The 18978-nt window shown below is 41.1% G+C and overlaps 1 protein-coding gene across 3 annotated transcripts in view; it reads right to left on the bottom strand.

The window, feature by feature from the left end:
* Nucleotides 1-1494: 1494 nt before the first annotated feature.
* The window catches only part of efl1 (elongation factor like GTPase 1), a 70078-nt gene continuing 52594 nt past the window's right edge, over nucleotides 1495-18978 (bottom strand). For all 3 annotated transcript variants that reach the window (XM_061043734.1, XM_061043727.1, XM_061043740.1), the window contains exons 18-23: nucleotides 18925-18978; nucleotides 18603-18729; nucleotides 14565-14769; nucleotides 11535-12058; nucleotides 5143-5327; nucleotides 1495-1957 (exon numbers count right to left, since the gene is read on the bottom strand). The exon at nucleotides 18925-18978 is cut by the window's right edge and continues 76 nt beyond it. In XM_061043734.1, coding sequence (XP_060899717.1) covers nucleotides 1769-1957; nucleotides 5143-5327; nucleotides 11535-12058; nucleotides 14565-14769; nucleotides 18603-18729; nucleotides 18925-18978 — 1284 coding nt within the window. In that variant the 3' untranslated portion in view covers nucleotides 1495-1768. The remainder of the gene's footprint in view (nucleotides 1958-5142; nucleotides 5328-11534; nucleotides 12059-14564; nucleotides 14770-18602; nucleotides 18730-18924) is intronic.

Raw genomic sequence — 18978 nt, 5'->3', positions numbered from 1 at the left:
TGTAGGGCTATAAGTGAATGGTAAATGGACTTGAGCTTGTATAGTGTGCTTTTCTTTTGACTACTCAAAGCACTTTTACACCGCAGGGCAAACTTCCCTTTCTAACAATGATAGCAGAGGTTGCTATGTAAAACTATGTGACCATCAGAATGATCTAATCCCATTCACACACATTCATACGCTGCCCCTGGAGCAGCACGAGCAACCTGGGCTAGGTATTGAACCCCGGACCTTTCAGTTGAGAGGCAATCGACTCTACCATCTGAGCCACGTCTACTTTTTTCTTTTAATATTAATGATCATCAGGTTAAGGGAGATATTTCTTCCATTGTGATCCCTCTTTTTGCCATCCTCTCTGTCTGTCTCTATCTGCACACTCTTGTTTTTGTGGCTGGATGTACATTAGGGACCCATTTTTAATGTAAATAAGATCATTTTGCTTAACCCCAAAACCACCCTGTATAGGAATGGCAAACAGCCTATTTGTGTGATTAATATGTATATTTTATTTAGATCATGGGTAAATCAAAGACAGGGTTCACAGCAGCAACTCCCGCTGAGAAACATCAAGTGCCATACCCTATGACAGCCCTATGACAAATGAAGTCACTTGTAGAGATGGTGTCATAAATAAACTCAGTCCAAAATGTTATTTCATTTTTAAAATGTCAGTTTATTCTTTTTTTTCCCACAACCATCTCGCATCCCCCAGATATTAAATTAGCTCTACAGGTCCTCTCTTTTGGGACTTAATTCTTCTTTATCTCAGCTTTAGGTGTGAAGTCTTATGATATAGCTCTAATCATGCTAACGGAGCACATGAGGGCCTTTTTAGTATTCAAGTACATGCATCAGTCCAATAACATTGAGTGTATACATCCTTATGTTTACTCTGACATAAATAAAATCAAAAAGGGAGGGGGTGTATAAAAGTCAGTTGTGATATAAATATTAACGCATGGAAAGTCTGAACTGTAAAGAGCAATGAGGGGAGGCAGTAACAACACAATCCTAATTCTTTGTGGTCGGTGCTGCTATGACAACCTTTAATTATTATTTCTATGTGTACATAAAATCATTACAGGTCTACATCAGAACATATAGAAGCACAAGTCAAGTTGACTTTCTGGTATTTCTATTATGTGTAAACAGCCCTAGCCTTGGCCTCTATTTTTTGATAATAAAATACCTTAATATATACCCAATATTTTGCTTAATGTATATTTTCCAATATAAATGACTGTTTTCATAATCTGATCAAATGGAACAGCATTGTGTAGTCATGTACGAGTGTGTGTATTGTGAAGCTTATGCAGTGTGTTTACATGCTGTGCCTCTCGTGCTTCTGCAACACTGAACTGCAATGTGTAATCACAAACTGGTACGCCAAAATGTCACCTGTATGGATACAATGTGTTCTCACAGAGGCGGTGATGGTTGGCCTCAAAGCAGTTAGAAAAGTAAAGGAGCCCAATTCTATATGAATCTCTAAAATGATTTGAATGTATATTTTATTTCTTGTTAGTCGTCAGTGTCTGGAGACAGTTGTTTGCCAGCCATTTAATTCTGTATGCATAATTCTATCTTAATGGTAATGATGGGGATTAAAGCCCTGATGTTTTATGCCTTGACAATTGATGTTAAATTCCAACACATTCATTTAATCATTATTTGACATCAAAGGGGCCACAAAGCTTGTGCTATCTTTATTTGCATGAACATACTAAAAAAAAAAAAACCTGATTCATTAGAAAAAAATGTTTTTCCTCTACTTGTTCTTTCCGAGTGTTCTCTGCTTCTCTGCATGCTCCACAATCTTTTCTTCCACGTACAGGCCTTTGCGACGGCGGACAGCATTCATGTATTTGAGGACCTGGTTGGCAGAATCAGCTTTCTCCCCAAAATGCAGGTATTCTTCCTCTGTGGTAGGAACCCAGTATGGATCACTAGCAATCACCTGTGAGGCAGAAGTGGAGAGGAACAGAACGGTAATGGTTAGTAGTATAAGACAAAAATTCAACAGTGTTTTAAAACAGTGTTTTTTTGTCTACCAAGCAAGATACAAAATGTTGATCAGTGGGCTTAAGAGGTGTTGTTGGACCCTTAATTCATTTTGCACAAAGCCAGTTTACCTTTTTCAAGCTGCTTCCAGTTGTTCAGCTAAGCCAAGCTAACCATTTAAAACTCAAGCTCTGAAATCAAAACACTTTTGAGAGTGGAATCAATCTTCTAATGTCAACTCTGATATCTTGATTATTTTATTCACATTCAAGAGTATCAGCAAAATAAAGTACTTAGTACTTTGATGTTTCCTGGAGCCCATAAGTAGCAACATTTTGAATAATATGTAGAAACATCTACATGGAGGTGCCGCCCTGTATGCTCACCACCCAGAGGGAGGGACATGGGGGTCGGGTGCATGCCAAGCCAGTTGGCAGGTGTAGGCAATGCATGGGCATACTAATCCCGGGCGGCGCAGACTGGTACTAGGGACGTCGAGTGTCACCTCTCTGGCGGGGAAGGAGCCGGAGCTGGTTCGGGAGGTGGAGCGCTACCAGCTAGACATAGTTGGGCTCACCTCGACGCACGGCACCAGTTCTAGAACCAAACTCCTGGAGAGGGGCTGGACTCTTTCCTTTTTTGGAGTTGCCCAGGGTGAAAGCTGCTGGGCGGGTGTGGGGATACTCACAACCCTGAACAGCTGTGTTGGAGTTTTCCCCAGTGAACGAGAGGGTCATCTCTCTGTAACATGGACAGGATCTCAAGGCGCAGCCAGGGGGAAGAAGGGTTTCCAGTTTGGGGGCTTAAAATCTCATCTCTGCTTTTTGCAGCTGATGTGGTTTTGGTAAATGGTAAATGGACTTGAGCTTATATTAACGCTTTTCTAGTCTTTCAACTACTCAAATCTCTTTTTACACTGCATGTCACACCTACACATTCACACCCTGATGGTAGTGATCACTATGTAGTATCATCCATCCGAAGTAACTAATCCCATTCATACACCACCACTGAAGCAGCGGGAGCAGTTCAGGGTTAAATGTCTTGCCCAAGGACACATCGGACATGTTGCTCAGCTGGGGATCGAACCCTCGACCTTCCAGTTGAGAGGCGACGACTCTACCAACTGAGCCACAGCCGCCGTTTTGTTGGCTTCCTCATGCTGGAACCTCCAGCAGGCATTGGGGTGGTTTGCAGCCAAGTGCAAAGAGGCTAGGGTGACGGTCAGCACCTCAGTGAGCGTCAGTAGGAGGCCATGATTCTCTGCCGGAAAACTGTGGATTTCTCTCTCTAGGTGCGGAGTGAGTCCATGCCCCAAGTGAGGGAGTTTAAATATCTCAGGTTCTTGTTCAAAAGTGAGGGTAGGATGGACCGGGATTGAAAGACTGATTACCTCAGTGTCGGTGTCGGCAGTAATGCGGGCGTTGTGGTGAAGAGGGAGCTGAGCCTTTTGGCAAAGCTTTGTTCAAACCTTCTCCTTTGGTTTTGAGATATGGGTAGTGACTGTATCCACAATCTTTTTTTCTTTCAAACAGCCTAAATGAGTTTCCTGCGGAAGGTGGCTGGGCTCAGCCTTAAAGATAGGGTGAGGATCTCAGACATTTGGGGGGAGCTCTGAGTACAGCATCTGATTAGGATGCCTCCTGGGTGCTTCCCTCCCCAAATGATAGGAGACCCGGGTAGACCCAGAGCTCGCTGGAGGGATAATTGACTCTGGAGATTCCTGATCACCTTAAGTTGGAATCATGACTAGTGCTATTTTAAGGAATAATAATGCAATGGTTGACCCCATATAGCCAAGTAATTTGTCAGAGCCTCAGTGGAATGCCAGTCTCATAGGCGAGCACAAGGATAATTTCATTTCAGCTTTATCGGAGTGTTTAATGTATAATTCTACACAGATTTGTCTGTTTTCTCCAAATAATTCATCGTCTTATTAATACTTGTAATGCAGTTATGAAATCCACTCGTGCTTTCAATCAATCCCCTTAGTGTGTGCATGAAGTCTGTTTAATCAGACTCTTTAACAGCATCACCACCTCATGATCAATAAAGTTTATCTTTATCTTTTCTTTAAAAAATCCCTCAAATTATTGATAAAAGCAGCATTTCCATCATTTGGAAAATTTCATTGGCAACAAGAGATGTCAGTCATCGACACAGTTAGTCTTCAGAATAGGGGAGGGGCTCAACTATGTAAATCATTAGTTTGGGACAGGCCTAAATAATGTTTAACAACACAAGTCTTATGCCTTTTTTTTACATTGCGAGTCCGCAACAGCGCCATAATAAAGTAAATAAAAGTCCCTTGTGTTTGAATCTTCAACAGCGTAATATTGGTGATTTTACATAGCGTTATAGTGTTGTAGAAGCATGAAGGGTAAAATGTAGAAAAGTGGGAGCTTCACAAACACACACATTGCTGTTTAGCTGTTTATATTCCATATTTTCTCATGCTTCATGAAAACACTCCTGGGGTGTTGCAGAGAAAATCACTCAAAAAGTTGGACAGTGGCAACAAAAAACTTGAAAATGAAAACATTTTGTGAACATCCATCCATTATCTTCCCCTTATTCGGTGCCTCGTCTCGTCGACCCAGACTTCCTTCCCCCCAGGGACGTTTTCAAGCTCCTCCTCCCAGTTGGACGTGCCCGGAAGACCTCCAGAGGGGGGCGACCAGGAGATATCGACTGTACTCCCGAGCTCCTCACCCTATCTCTAAGGTTGAGCTTAGAAACCCTTGTATTCGTGATCACAGCTCATGACCATAGGTGGAACATCTCACAATTCATTATGTTCACTGGTAACAAGTTTATTCGGAATGAAAAAAGCAACAATTTTCCCCCAAAAAGCTGCAAGTAATCTGCAAATTTAGTCACCTGCAGTACATGTTTAAATTAACTGACTCAAATAATATGAAGAAATGGGACATGGCCAAAACTAATAGTTGATAAACTTGAGTTTTTAGATTACTTAACCAAACCAGATTTCAATAGGCTACAGAGTGTAGTTGATTATTTCGAGGCAGGCATATACGAATACAACTAAAGGCAAGCACAACAGACTTTTTGCTGATTTAAGCTGTTTCCAACACTCTGTTACTTAAACACACACACAATCAGTACACATCTTATACTCACCTCCCAGTGGCTGAAGACTAGCTGAGGACTGGCCAATCCACTGGTCCTCTTGCGGATCTCATCAGCAAATCCAAAGCTCTCAGCCACAGGTAGTACAGCCTTGATGATGAACATGTCTGTCCCCTCCTTCATCTGCTCATGGAGGACACGACCCTCTCGCTTTCCTAGTACACCATAAACTCGGCCTGGTACAAGAGAACACATGCCATGGTATTTAAGGCAAGTTCTAAACATAATCAAATGTAGCCAATCTCAGTCTTAGTCACTTGTCAGTGCTGTCTTGTTCAAAAAGTAAAGGAGACACTTTTAGAAATGACCCAAGCCTAGGTTCTTTGTTTTAGTGTAGCTCTAGTTTTATATTCTTTGGTTATGAGGTGTCACTGTAGTATTATCTTGTTTAATTTGTTTTTAAAGCAATGGGAGATATGTGTTCAATAAAAGCTCAAGAAATTATGGTCTTCTGGCACTTGTGACCTAGTGGTTGGTAGCGTGCCCCCATGTACTGAGCTCCCTTTCGGAATTTCATGCTCCACTCTCTCTCTCTCCCTGATTTCCGACTCTATCCACTGTCCTGTCTCTATAATGAAGGCATAAAAAGCCCAAAATTAGATCTCCTCACTGTGGAGAACGGTTATTTCAGAATTGAAAACATATTTTATATGACTGGTTTAGTCGCAACTTGCGATACTAAATGAGGAATATTTTGCTGTTGACTTATATTAATATGATACATTCTAAATTTACTACTAATTAGTTTATTATTTATTGTAATAATAATCAGACCCCCAAAAAAATGCTGCTCTGTTAATAAACATGGACTTGAGCTTGTCTAGTCTCCAGACTACTCAAAGCACACACCTACACATTCACACGCTGATGGTAGAGGCTGCTGATTAAAGAGTCCATCAGTATTAACTCATCCATTCATACACATTCACACATTGATGGTAGAGGCTGCTGAGTAAAGAGACCATCAGTATTCATTTCATTCATACACATTCACACGCTGATGGTAGAGGCTGCTGATTAAAGAGTCCATCAGTATTAACTCATCCATTCATACACATTCACACACTGATGGTAGAGGCTGCTGTGTAAAGAGTCCATCAGTATTAACTCATCCATTCATACACATTCACACACTGATGGTAGAGGCTGCTGAGTAAAGAGTCTATCAGTAGTAACTCATCCATTCATACACATTCACACACTGATGGTAGAGGCTGCTGAGTAAAGAGTCCATCAGTATTAACTCATCCATTCATACACATTCACACACTGATGGTAGAGGCTGCTGTGTAAAGAGTCTATCAGTAGTAACTCATCCATTCATACACATTCACACACTGATAGTAGAGGCTGCTGTGTAAAGAGTCCATCAGTATTAACTCATCCATTCATACACATTCACACACTGATGGTAGAGGCCGCTGAGTAAAGAGTCCATCAGTATTAACTCATCCATTCATACACATTCACACACTGATGGTAGAGGCTGCTGAGTAAAGAGTCCATCAGTATTAACTCATCCATTCATACACATTCACACATTGATGGTAGAGGCTGCTGAGTAAAGAGACCATCAGTATTCATTTCATTCATACACATTCACACACTGATGGTAGAGGCTGCTGAGTAAGGAGTCCATCAGTATTAACTCATCCATTCATACACTTTCACACACTGATGGTAGAGGCTGCTGTGTAAAGAGTCCATCAGTATTAACTCATCCATTCATACACATTCACACACTGATGGTAGAGGCTGCTGAGTAAAGAGTCTATCAGTAGTAACTAATCCATTCATACACATTCACACACTGATGGTAGAGGCTGCTGTGTAAAGAGTCTATCAGTAGTAACTCATCCATTCATACACATTCACACCCTGATGGTAGAGGCCGCTGAGTAAAGAGTCCATCAGTATTAACTCATCCATTCATACACATTCACACACTGATGGTAGAGGCTGCTCAGTAAAGAGTCCATCAGTATTAACTCATCCATTCATACACATTCACACACTGATGGTAGAGGCTGCTGTGTAAAGAGACCATCAGTATTCATTTCATTCATACACATTCATATGCCAATGACGAAGCATCTGGAGCAAGTGTCTTGCCCAAGGACACATCGGACATGTTGCTGTGGAAGCTGGGGATCGAACCCCGACCTTCCCAATAACCACATATGTCAAAGTTCAATTTGCGATGACACAGAATTTACAGGTATTTCTTGAATAGCTTGTAGACTGTGATGTGAGAGCTTGTAGAATGTGATGTGAGAACTTGTAGAATGTGATGTGAGCTTGTAGAATGTGATGTGAGCTTGTAGAATGTGATGTGAGAGCTTGTAGAATGTGATGTGAGAACTTGTAGACGGTGATGTGAGAGCTTGTAGAATGTGATGTGAGAGCTTGTAGAATGTGATGTGAGCTTGTAGACTGTGATGTGAGAGCTTGTAGAATGTGATGTGAGAGCTTGTAGAATGTGATGTGAGAGCTTGTAGAATGTGATGTGAGAGCTTGTAGAATGGGATGTGAGCTTGTAGACTGTGATGTGTGAGCTTGTAGACTGTGATGTGAGAGCTTGTAGAATGTGATGTGAGAACTTGTAGAATGTGATGTGAGCTTGTAGAATGTGATGTGAGCTTGTAGAATGTGATGTGAGAGCTTGTAGAATGTGATGTGAGCTTGTAGAATGTGATGTGAGAGCTTGTAGAATGTGATGTGAGAACTTGTAGACGGTGATGTGTGAGCTTGTAGAATGTGATGTGAGAGCTTGTAGAATGTGATGTGAGCTTGTAGACTGTGATGTGAGCTTGTAGAATGTGATGTGAGCTTGTAGAATGTGATGTGAGAGCTTGTAGAATGTGATGTGAGCTTGTAGACTGTGATGTGAGAGCTTGTAGAATGTGATGTGAGCTTGTAGAATGTGATGTGAGAGCTTGTAGAATGTGATGTGAGAGCTTGTAGAATGAGATGTGAGAGCTTGAAGGAAAAAAAGTGAACTTGTACGTAAAAATGTTTACTTGTATAAAAAATCCACACGTGAAATGAATTTCATGTCACAAATGTGTAGACTGATATTTACACAAATAAAATGACAGCAGCAAACTTGTAATCCAACATTTACTCACATGTTTTTTTTTATTACTCGTGTCCATTATCCTTTATAACCACAACTCTGCGGTTACAACTTCTCCAATCTGCCGCTGCAACTGCACAATCTACTTTTCTCGTGTGAATCTGCGCTGCTTGAGTTTTGCAACACATTTTGCGAGACGTCTGTAGCAAAACAAATTTGTACTTGTAGAAATGCCCCCCTCCCCCTCCCCTTGCTGTGTGTCTGCGTGTGGGGGGAATTGGCCAATGAGAAGTACATTTCCAGTGAATGCAGTTTATATATTCACCAATCCAACTAAATGCTCAGCTCATTGGCTTATTATTCACCACCGGCCATTCTCAGTACGATCGCGAGCAGAACTAAACGTTCGGCCGTGTTTCAGCTGAATAAGTTCTGATTGGCAATCAGAACTTGTAACGGTCTGTCCAGCTTAGTATTTGTTCCTGCAACTCCCGTTTCTGAGCGCACCTGAATGCATCTCTCATTGTCTGAGCTCCCCTGAATGCAGCATGCTAACAGCGCATCCCCTGAGTAACGGCAGAGAGAGAGACATGCCCAGAAAAGTCTGAAGTAGATAAACTAAGCAGACTACTTTATTTTCTGATATTCTTATGGACTTTTTATTATTGTGTGTGTCTGTGAGACACAACCACACAAACCCAGGCCTCCGCTGGTGAGAGTGTGCGCGCAAGTGTGTGTGTGTGTGTGTGTGTGTGTGTGTGTGTGTGCATGTGTGTGTGTGCATCGGGGTGAAGAAACTCCGCCGTACGACACAGAGAGCAGAGGAGAATTGTAAACGTGCGACCATGTAGAGACAGAAATGACATGCTGTCGTGTAAATAAGATGAATAACATAAGGCTGTTTAGTTTGTGTAATAAAAGGACGAGGTATAGACCTGTTCTATAGGAAATGTTTCCTTATGACTTCTGTTGTGATCTGGCGCTATATAGAAAACAAAATAACTGTTATTCGAGTATCGATGTGAACCTTGACACCTCTGAATCGATTTTTAACTGCCTCACAATTGATCTTTACATGCCTATATATTAAAGGTCCCATATTCTGCTTTTTCTGGTTTTATATGCTCTTTAGTGTGTTTTCCACACAGTGTCCTGTGCATGTTTAGGCACATCTATGTGCAAAAATTCAAAGTCCGCGGAAACACGGCTTCTCCTACGTCCTCCTGTGAGCTGTAGCATTAGCCGCATGTAACGCTCGGTTCTAGCCCCCCTCGATAAAAATTTGTCAGTGTGACGTCATTGTCAGTGTGAGATCACTGATCTAAGCCCATTGGCTCGTTGTGGCAAGCCCTGCAGTTCATGTTGAAATTTCCGAGACGCGTGCTGAGCAACTGACCAATAACTAAATAAAAGTAGGTACACAGATTAAATATTCGAACCCCAAAAAGGGCATAATATGACCTCTTTAAGTAATCTGAGTACAGATAGAGTCCCTGACATTATAAAGGACAAAAATAAATAAATAAAAATTCACCCCCTTAACACAGAGTACAAGCTGCTGCCATCTACTCGCAGATATACTGTGCAGGACTAACAGACTTCAAAACTCATTTGTCCCTGGTACCATTGTTCTCCTCAACAATATAATGTAACCCCCCCCCCCCCCTTTTGGTGTGTGTAATTTATTGTTGTGTATTTCAGATTCATTGCTGGCTGTAAAGAAAATTGCCCCTCTGGGATAATAAGTTAACCTTGAGACATTATCCCAAAGCCGTGCTGACCCACCCAGAACAATGGAAGATTGCTCATAGCAGAAGTGCACAGGGTTAAGTACCACGCTACCCACTAAACACAGCAGAGCAACATGTAGAGAAAAAGAATAAGGCACATCAGGAGTGGTATTAAAAGACAAATTGAATTATTTGAAAATTGTATAATAGAACTAGAATCATTTGGCTGAATTACAAACAAAAACAAATCACTACCTAGAAATAAACAGGATGGAATGCAATATTTTACTTATTAACGTACGCAATGGCAATGTAGATTTGGCTTTAGAGGCTTTCAGCCATCCATCTCCATCTGTAACCTAACCAAGGAATCATTTGTCACCTATTCAGGATCCTGGGATGTTGTGTGTAAGTGATCCACCCTATGAAGCTGGCTTCTGATCTCATTGAATGCAGCACAGGCTTTGGCTGTTTCCGCTATGTAGTCATTCCGTTCATCTCCATCTGCACACTTGCTCAATTGCCACAAAAAAGGGTTTTAATGATCACTAAAACCCTTTTTTGTAACCTTTTTTTTTTTTGCGGCAATTGAGCAAGTGTGCGGGCCTATCTTCTTTCTTAGTTCTTCTTATCTCACAGATATTGCAATTTCTGTGGTTATCCCTCTGGGGACAACTTGAAATGATAAATGGACTTTTCTAGTATTCTGACTACTCAAAGTGCTTATACACCACAGGTCACACCTACACATTTTCATGCATTGACCAACAGTTTCTTGCTCTAAAGACTTCATTGAAATAGATTCAACTTTTAAGCACAGTTTATGTGCTTTTAAACATTTATTGGGGAAAATAACGGGTCAGTTTCTTGCATTTTGGTCTTAATGATCAATATGAAAAAAGCTTAGCGATAAAATCGTGATCCTGCCATAAAAACAAACATGTTCATTTTTTCATATTCCTCACTCCTCCTAATAGCTATGAGATGTGAAATGAGACTTCAGCATACAAAGACCCCCCTATTACACACACACAAATAAAATAAAGTAAATCAGTGTGATGATGATGGTGGTAATACATAAATACACCAGCATATTTAACAATTAACAAGGGCAAGTGTAATACCCCATCCCAGATAACACTGTGTGTTGAGCATTTAGAGGCTCCAGGCAGGCATAGACCAATATGAGGTCCCATTTTGCTTAAAGCAATCTTACCAACCCAAAAAATATATTTTTATACGATGGAACAACTGATGGCTTATTTCCCAACTAATAAATCTTTCTTGCTAAATTAGCCAGACCGGCTAATAACTGAATGAAAGTTTAATCAATAACGCGAAAGACTCTTTGAGAAAACACTGAATAGCCATGTTGCTTTTGAATATCTTCTGTATAAATGCTGTGAGCACCATGGACAACATTTATTTCCCTAGAATTATATTAATGTGGTTTTAGAAAAATTAAAGAGAAACAGCCAAACCTGGTAAAAAAAAGAAGACACAAACTATCTACAAGGGTAGAAGGAAAAAGAAGAGAAAAAACGGCGTGTGTGTGTGTATTTTGGTGTCATTCTTACCTAACACCTCAGCTGTGGCCATAATCTCGCAGGTATACATTGCAGCCATGAGTCTCTGAGGCTGAGCCTGGAATGCGTGACGACAAGCCTCCTTCATGGCAGCGATCAGCTGACCAGACACGGGACCGTAGCAGTCCGTAGAGGCGGCCTCAGGCCTGCATCGCACCTGGCTTGGCCCAACTGATGTGCCCTCTGACCGTGCAAATGTCTCGCCACTTCCTTTCAATTTGTTGTCTGCTAATGCCTCATGGAATATAGAGTCCTCTTCTAAGGAGTCCTGATGTTGCGGAAAGGCTGAAGACTGAATGTCCCACCTCTCCACAGAGAAGCAAACTCCCATCAGGGGCTCCTCACACATGGGTCCTGACAGAGTTGCAAGCTGGAACCCACTGATGATGCTGTTATCAAAGTCTCGTATAACAACTCTCTGACCTATATCATCATCAGCTCCCTTACCCAGACACTGCCACACTGAGGGCCGATTGTAGTCCTCCACATTGTTAAGCAGAATGTTGGGTCCATATCTGAAAAAAACAAAACAAGATTCAAACTTCAAATACATTTGCAGATAAATTTCAGCAGATATTTTGAACCTGTCAGAGGGAACTATATCTCCTGGGATCAATTGAACTTTAAACTTTCTTCCTTTGTTCCCTACACCTCCCATCGGACCTATTGCAAGAGAGACTAAACACATGCTTTGCAGAGCATCACAGAACGATTTAGGGCACTTGCCCACTGAATGAGAAATGACAGGCAAGAAAGTTGGTTCCAAATAATAGTGTATGGCAAGCGGCTCTTGGACTTCGGCAACATGGAAAAAACTGGCAGTGCAACTACAGGGTGCAAAAGATTAGCCTCTCAACTATTATTTAAAACAGTCTTACTTATGATGTTGACCAATATCATTTTGTACTAAGTTTATTTCAAGGCACAAAATGTTTTTTTGGGCAGATCTAAAGAACAACCAAAGCGTCTATAAGAAATAGACATTGATAGTAGGAGCGTGCACGAGTTCAAGATTAGAATAGAAAAAGGGTAGCCATTTAACTGAAACAAAATTAATCAATTATTCATTATTTGTCTGCATGAATAAAGGCCTAATCCAATTGTTTTGCAGTTCTACATTACAGGTTAATAAAGTCAGAGCTTCTCTATGAAGAGGTCCCTTTACTCTTTCTAATTATCAACAGAATGTCAATATCCATCAGGTCAATGTTAATATAATCAGTGTCAGACATGCCAAACTGATTATATATTGCCTCTCCTAATTAATGTCCAGGGGTGCAAACTCATCAGGGATGAAAAAGGTTACATGGATCCAAACCTCCCAGGGGGGCATTCTCCCCTGGGCAGATTGTTTTAAATATCAGCTTTAAAATGTGAATTTACAGACGATTTTAGCATTCAGACCGACTAAAGGAGCAGTGCAAACAATAAGAAAAACACAATTGCTTGTCTATATCTATGTTCTGTTCTAACTTTTTGATAAAGCTTCAGTGAAACATGAAAAACACATGCTCCCAACCTTCAGTCCCTTTTTATAAATGGGATGAATTTGCAGAACAGGGCTTACCATGTTCCACTATGGGGTGATGTGAAGGGCAGTCACTATGCAAGTAGCTCTCAGAGCAGAGTCTGAGAGAGCATTATAATGCAGTCATCAAGTATGACAATATTTTCTCTTCTATCATTAAATATGTAACATTAGAAATATATTAACCTGATGTTTAGCTCCTGCTGGTTTTCATTAAAGGTCCCATATTCTGCTTTTTCTGGTTTTATATGCTCTTTAGTGTGTTTTCCACACAGTGTCCTGTGCATGTTTAGGCACATCTATGTGCAAAAATTCAAAGTCCGCGGAAACTCGGCTTCTCCTACGTCCTCCTGTTAGCTGTAGCATTAGCTGCATGTAACGCTCGGTTCTATCCCCCCTCGATAAAAATTTGTCAGTGCAGCGTCATTGTCAGTGTGAGATCACTGATCTAAGTCCATTGGCTCGTTGTGGCAAGCCCTGCAGCTCATGTTGAAATTTCCGAGACGCGTGCTGAGCAACTGACCAATAACGACAGAGCGGATCGGCAGACCAATCAGAGCAGACTTGGCCCACGTGGGGTCTAACAGTGGGGGCTCAGCAGAACGTAGCTGACGGACTCAGAGCGGAGAGGGAGCAAGGAGGAGCAGTACATGAAAACACTTTTTTAGAACTTTAGCTATTGTGAACGTACAAAAGTAGGTACATAGATTAAATATACGAACCCTAAAAAGGACATAACATGGGCTCTTTAAGTTTATATTCCCTCTGGCCTACCTTATTACATTTGTTGACCAGCTGTCACTTTAATGTTGCCTGAGATAATAATTAACCACAAAGCTGGATGAAGTTACCTTCAAGCTAGCACGCATTTCTCTCAACATCTTCACCTATGGCTACCAAATGGTTAATATGATCAGACAGCATGTTGAACAGAAAGGCTGGCTTGCTAGCCAGACTTTTAATCTTTCCACATTGTTTTCACAGAAAAATAACGTTATGTAAATTAGCCATGTGCTGCACATTGACTCATTGAATCAGGTTTCATGCTTCTTGCGGTCGGTGCGGCGATATTGCACAATCACGGCAGGCGCGAGGAGGGTCTGCGGAGGGGCTGAGCGCCCAGCCGTGCATCGCCAAGATTTTGTAACAAAGCGGACGGGTTTGCGCCGACCGCGTTGCAATGATTGGCTGCAGGCCCGGAAGTACTTTCTGCCCGTGTTGAACGTTGAGCGCTCTGACCGCAGTCAGTATGAAACGTCTCAACGTTTGCAGGGACTGTGCTCGCCGGCCGCAAGAAGCATGACAGCTCGCATCATAGACCCCCCCCCCCCCAATATTTTTATTGCAGATAAACGAATCACACAAATGACATATTTGGGATCCAAAATGGCGAATTTTGCCGAAAGGTTTGCACCCCTGAATGTCTCTTCTATAAATCCTGGAGTCACACATCCATGTGAACAATGACCATGCCTCAACATTTGGTGTCAGACCTGCGTGGCCCAAAGGACCAGATACGCTCTACAGCGTTTCTCCACTTCCTCCCCTGCAGAATGCTCTCCAGCTGGGCCTTGAGTCCAGCGATGGCTTCAAGGGTTCTGGGGCTGACGTCCATACTCCTTCCTTCCCTCAGTGAGATGTTTACCTGCTCCACAGTCCGAATCAACTCTGTGCTACTCTCCAAGAGACAGGTCACTTCTGACATGAGAAACAACAAAAATAACAGTTTTAGAAAAGTGACATTTAGGTATAAAACACTGAACACCTCTGTAGCTTTACTCCCTATTATATTTACAATCATGTAGGAAAATCATTTTTTGGACAAATAATACTTAATATATTGTGAACAGTTTAATCCAATTAGCGCCCTCAAACTAATCCAATTTTAAATCCTTATTAATGCTAGCAAAGCATGCTAATGCTAGCGATCTTTATTATGCTCGTATCTTCACACTGCATGTAAATTTACCTGAAATGAGCATGATCTAGAAACACAGTTAAGCAGTGAGTACAGTATGTTATTCTTCTTTTCCCTAGTCCCTCAATTAAACAACTTTTATACACGAGGGGAGGAGTCAGCCGGCTGTCCGGGCGATGTAAACAAACTGAAGATAGGACTCTGAAAACTGGGAAAGCATCACAGACAGTGGGACTCCGGTGTGACTCTGGCACTCTAGCTTGTCCAGTGTTTCCCACAAAATGACGTAATACCTGGGCAGTATCTGGGAGTTGGCAGGGGGGTTCAGGGGATCGACATACTTTTTATTTTTACTCTTATCTTGGGGTATATTTTAATATTAGGTTTGTATTTATATCAAATTTATGGAGCCCAGGAGGGGACATGATTTTTTTTTTAAAAGCGCGCTTGTGACTTATAACTCCAATGTGTGCTTCACTAAGACGCAAGCGTGCTTTAGTAAGACGTACGCACGCCTTAGTTTAGAGGGGTCTGGCTGCAGACCTCCACTGTGAGACACCTCCACTGTCAGTACCAGACGACACATTATTTTTTGTAGCAGTTACGCTTGGAGACAACGGTAGGTGACTATTCTTTATCATCCAAAACAGCAGTTAAAGTTTATATGCACCAGAACTTGCATTTGTTCACCTTTTGATTGTTTAAATAACTTTAGACTTCAATCAAACATATAACAGAATGTGACATGTACGACGTATTTACTATTTTAAAACTAGTTGCGCGAACGATGGCTAGCATTAGCTACGTTAGCTGTGTATGTTTTCATAGAGGCTGAACTTTATTCCTGTGAGCATACTGTGTATTATCAGCTTTATTAAACATTAGAGAGATTTTTCAGGCAAGGTTAGGTATTTGTGGTTTAAAAAAGGTTTAAAGTCTGTAATACAGACGAAAAGTTTTAACGTTGATTAAGTCGTTTAGAGAAAATATTCACTGAAATGCGCAGCTTTAACAGCATTGAAAGACGTTGCTGTGCTGCATGATTGAATCTTGTTTAATCTGAACTTCGTCTACAAAGTGGAAATGACTTGTAACAGTTTTTCTCTCTTTCGTAGATGCATCATTCCATCATTCAATGTGGCACGGAGCGGTTACACTGGACAAACTAATTGGACTTTAGGGTTGAAGCGTACGTGGGCACGGTACGGTTTGCCACTGTGACCGCGTCCTCAGACTCACCTGGAAGTCCACAGCTAAAATACCTTTCCGTTTAAAGGTGACTATGCAGGTGTATGCCTACATACAACATGAGTGTGTATTATTTATTGTTAGTCACTGCCTTTTTTTGCTTGATTTGTTTACATATGTCAATAATAATCATACTTTTAAAGCATGTTTAAAAACACGAGTTTACAAAGTGCTTTGAAAACTAAGCACTACTGACTATTGAGCCGAACTTCATCAAGCTCATCCACAACAAATTCCCACATGTATTTATTTTTTGAATAGATTTTTTTCACTCACGGCCTCACGCCGGAGATCCGGCACGGTGCCGGAATACTTTAAGCCCTGTACAAATAACCCCTTGCTCCCTATCCCTCTTCCTGCATTTTATCCTATCTCAACAGGAGTATGGTCTTTTTACCTGCTCTTTTGAAATGTTAAAAGACAAAGAGTAAGGTCTTTTACTTGCTTTTTGTAACATAACAAAGAGTAAGGTCTTTTACCTGCTCTTTTGTAACATAACAATGAGTAAGGTCTTTTACCTGCTTTTTGTAACATAGTGCATACAGAAGTGCAGCTAAAACGGCGACACCACGTACCTGTTCCCTCATTGGAAACAATATGACCCGTTAGAACACACAGAAGGAAATACATTTCCAAACGTCATAAATGAGTGTTAGTGTGGACCATATTGTAATTAATATAAACTGTCTATGCATGGTGTGGACCCCAGTGGGCCAGTAAGTGTGACTCCACAGCAGCAAACTGTCATATCAGTGTTTCCAGCTCCATGCTCTGAGGTCATGTTGGTGAAATGTTTCTGTTTAATTATAATACGTCACGTTCTGACAATAAAGAATAATTAAACCATAATAAACCATCTGGTTTCTTCAACTTTCACTCAAGTAACAAAAATCAGCTGATTGGCAAGTAACAGTTGAGAACGAGAGCTGGTAGGTGAACTCTATTGAGCCAAACGTCATCAACCGCATCCACAACAAATTCCCACATGTATTTATTTTTTTTATAGATTTTTTTCACTCACGGCCTCACGCCGGAGATCCGGCACGGTGCCGGAACACTTTAAGCCCTGAGTTTCAGTAGATGGCTGTTCATCATGAGCCTGGATTTGCACTAGATTTCTGCCTCTTAAAAGGAAGTTTTTTCTTGCCACTGTAACTTTGCTAAATGTTGCTCATGATGGTTTAACGCTGGGTCTTTGTAATATAGCAATGAGTAAGGTCTTTTTACCCGCTCTTTTCTAAAGTGTCTCAAGATAACTGTTATACAAATAATGATTGATTGATTGATTGATTGATTGATTGATTGATTGACATAATGATAAGCAGGTTCTGGTGCACACAATGAGATATTGTCTTAATGAATTAAGTTCTCACAAATAGAAAAACTATTTGGTTCAGGCCGGTGTTTGGTACCCGGTCTGAGGGTGCAGGAGGGGTTGGGGGACTCTTCTTTGATGACTGTTTTTTGGTTATTATTTTTATTACATCATGTATAGAAAATATCTATCCGAATAAATGAGTGGAAATATACTTAGGTGGTACCGTTGTGGCTTTTTCTTTTAGAACCTGCCGCTGGTACAAATACATTTCAGGAAAGAGAATGGCTTTTAAACATTTTTTTCTAAAGAATGCTGGGCGACAAGGGAAGTGAACCAAAAAGCAGTCCATTGTTGAATTTGGCCGGATATTTCAGAATAAATAGCAAATGTCAAATAGGTTTGCCCTTAAGCATTTTAAGTTCTGTTATCATTGCATTCCAGAATTACTCTTAAGCATGACCACTTTATTTCATATAATCTTAATTGGACTAATTACTTTTGCTAGCATTAAATTGGAAATAATTGGTTGTTTTGTCTTCATGATTTACTGCCGGTGATATGGTAAATGGACTTGAGCTTATATAGAGCTTTTCTAGTCTTCCGACTACTCAAATCGCTTTTACACCTACACATTCACACACTGATGGTAGTGATCGCTATGTGGTATCATCCATCAGAAGTATGGGAGCACTGAAGCAGCGGGAGCAAAGTGTCTTGCCCAAGGACACATCGGACATGTTGCCCAGCTGGGGATCGAACCCTCGACCTTCCGGTTGAGAGGCGACGACTCTACCAACTGAGCCACAGCCAATATAGCTCTACGTAGAAAGAAAGAAACTTAGGAAAAATGTTTACTCTGTCCAAATACTTCTAAAAGTGACTGTATCTCAGTCTCTTATTTGCTTGGGTAAAATAACAGCTGGGCTCAAGTCTAGTTAGTATGTAACTTTTAGGCCCGTGCGCACACATGGATAACAAAATACACGATCTCGTTCATTTAAAGCCTACTTAAAACCATAGGCTGCTTGTTTTGTGTTGAGGTCTTACCATCAGGTAGGGGAATTGCCCGAATGCTGACAGTTGCCAGTCTGTTCGGAGTTGTCAGGGTGACGAGACCACTGGTGTCCACATGTAGGGTTGTAGACGAACGACCCTGAGAGGCATCATCTTTAACCTAGCAACACATATGTTTAGACACATTGATTTGCTTCTAACTGACCAATTTTTAAAAGATATTCAACACCAAAATCATTAAACAAGTCACTTCAGGGAACATGTGTAAGAGATCGTCTCCGGTGTTCTATCTTCTGCTAACACTTCACAAAATGCTTCTAACAGAAAAAACAAAATGTTATCATCATGTGCTCACCTGATGAATTATGGCTATTTTCTGCTGCTTGCCCAGCTCTTCATTCACCATGTC

Source organism: Labrus mixtus, chromosome 1, assembly GCF_963584025.1.
Source record: "Labrus mixtus chromosome 1, fLabMix1.1, whole genome shotgun sequence".
Taxonomy (NCBI): Eukaryota; Metazoa; Chordata; class Actinopteri; order Labriformes; family Labridae; genus Labrus; species Labrus mixtus.
The sequence above is the reverse complement of the archived record's forward strand: the minus strand, read 5'-3'. Positions and strand labels throughout refer to the sequence as shown.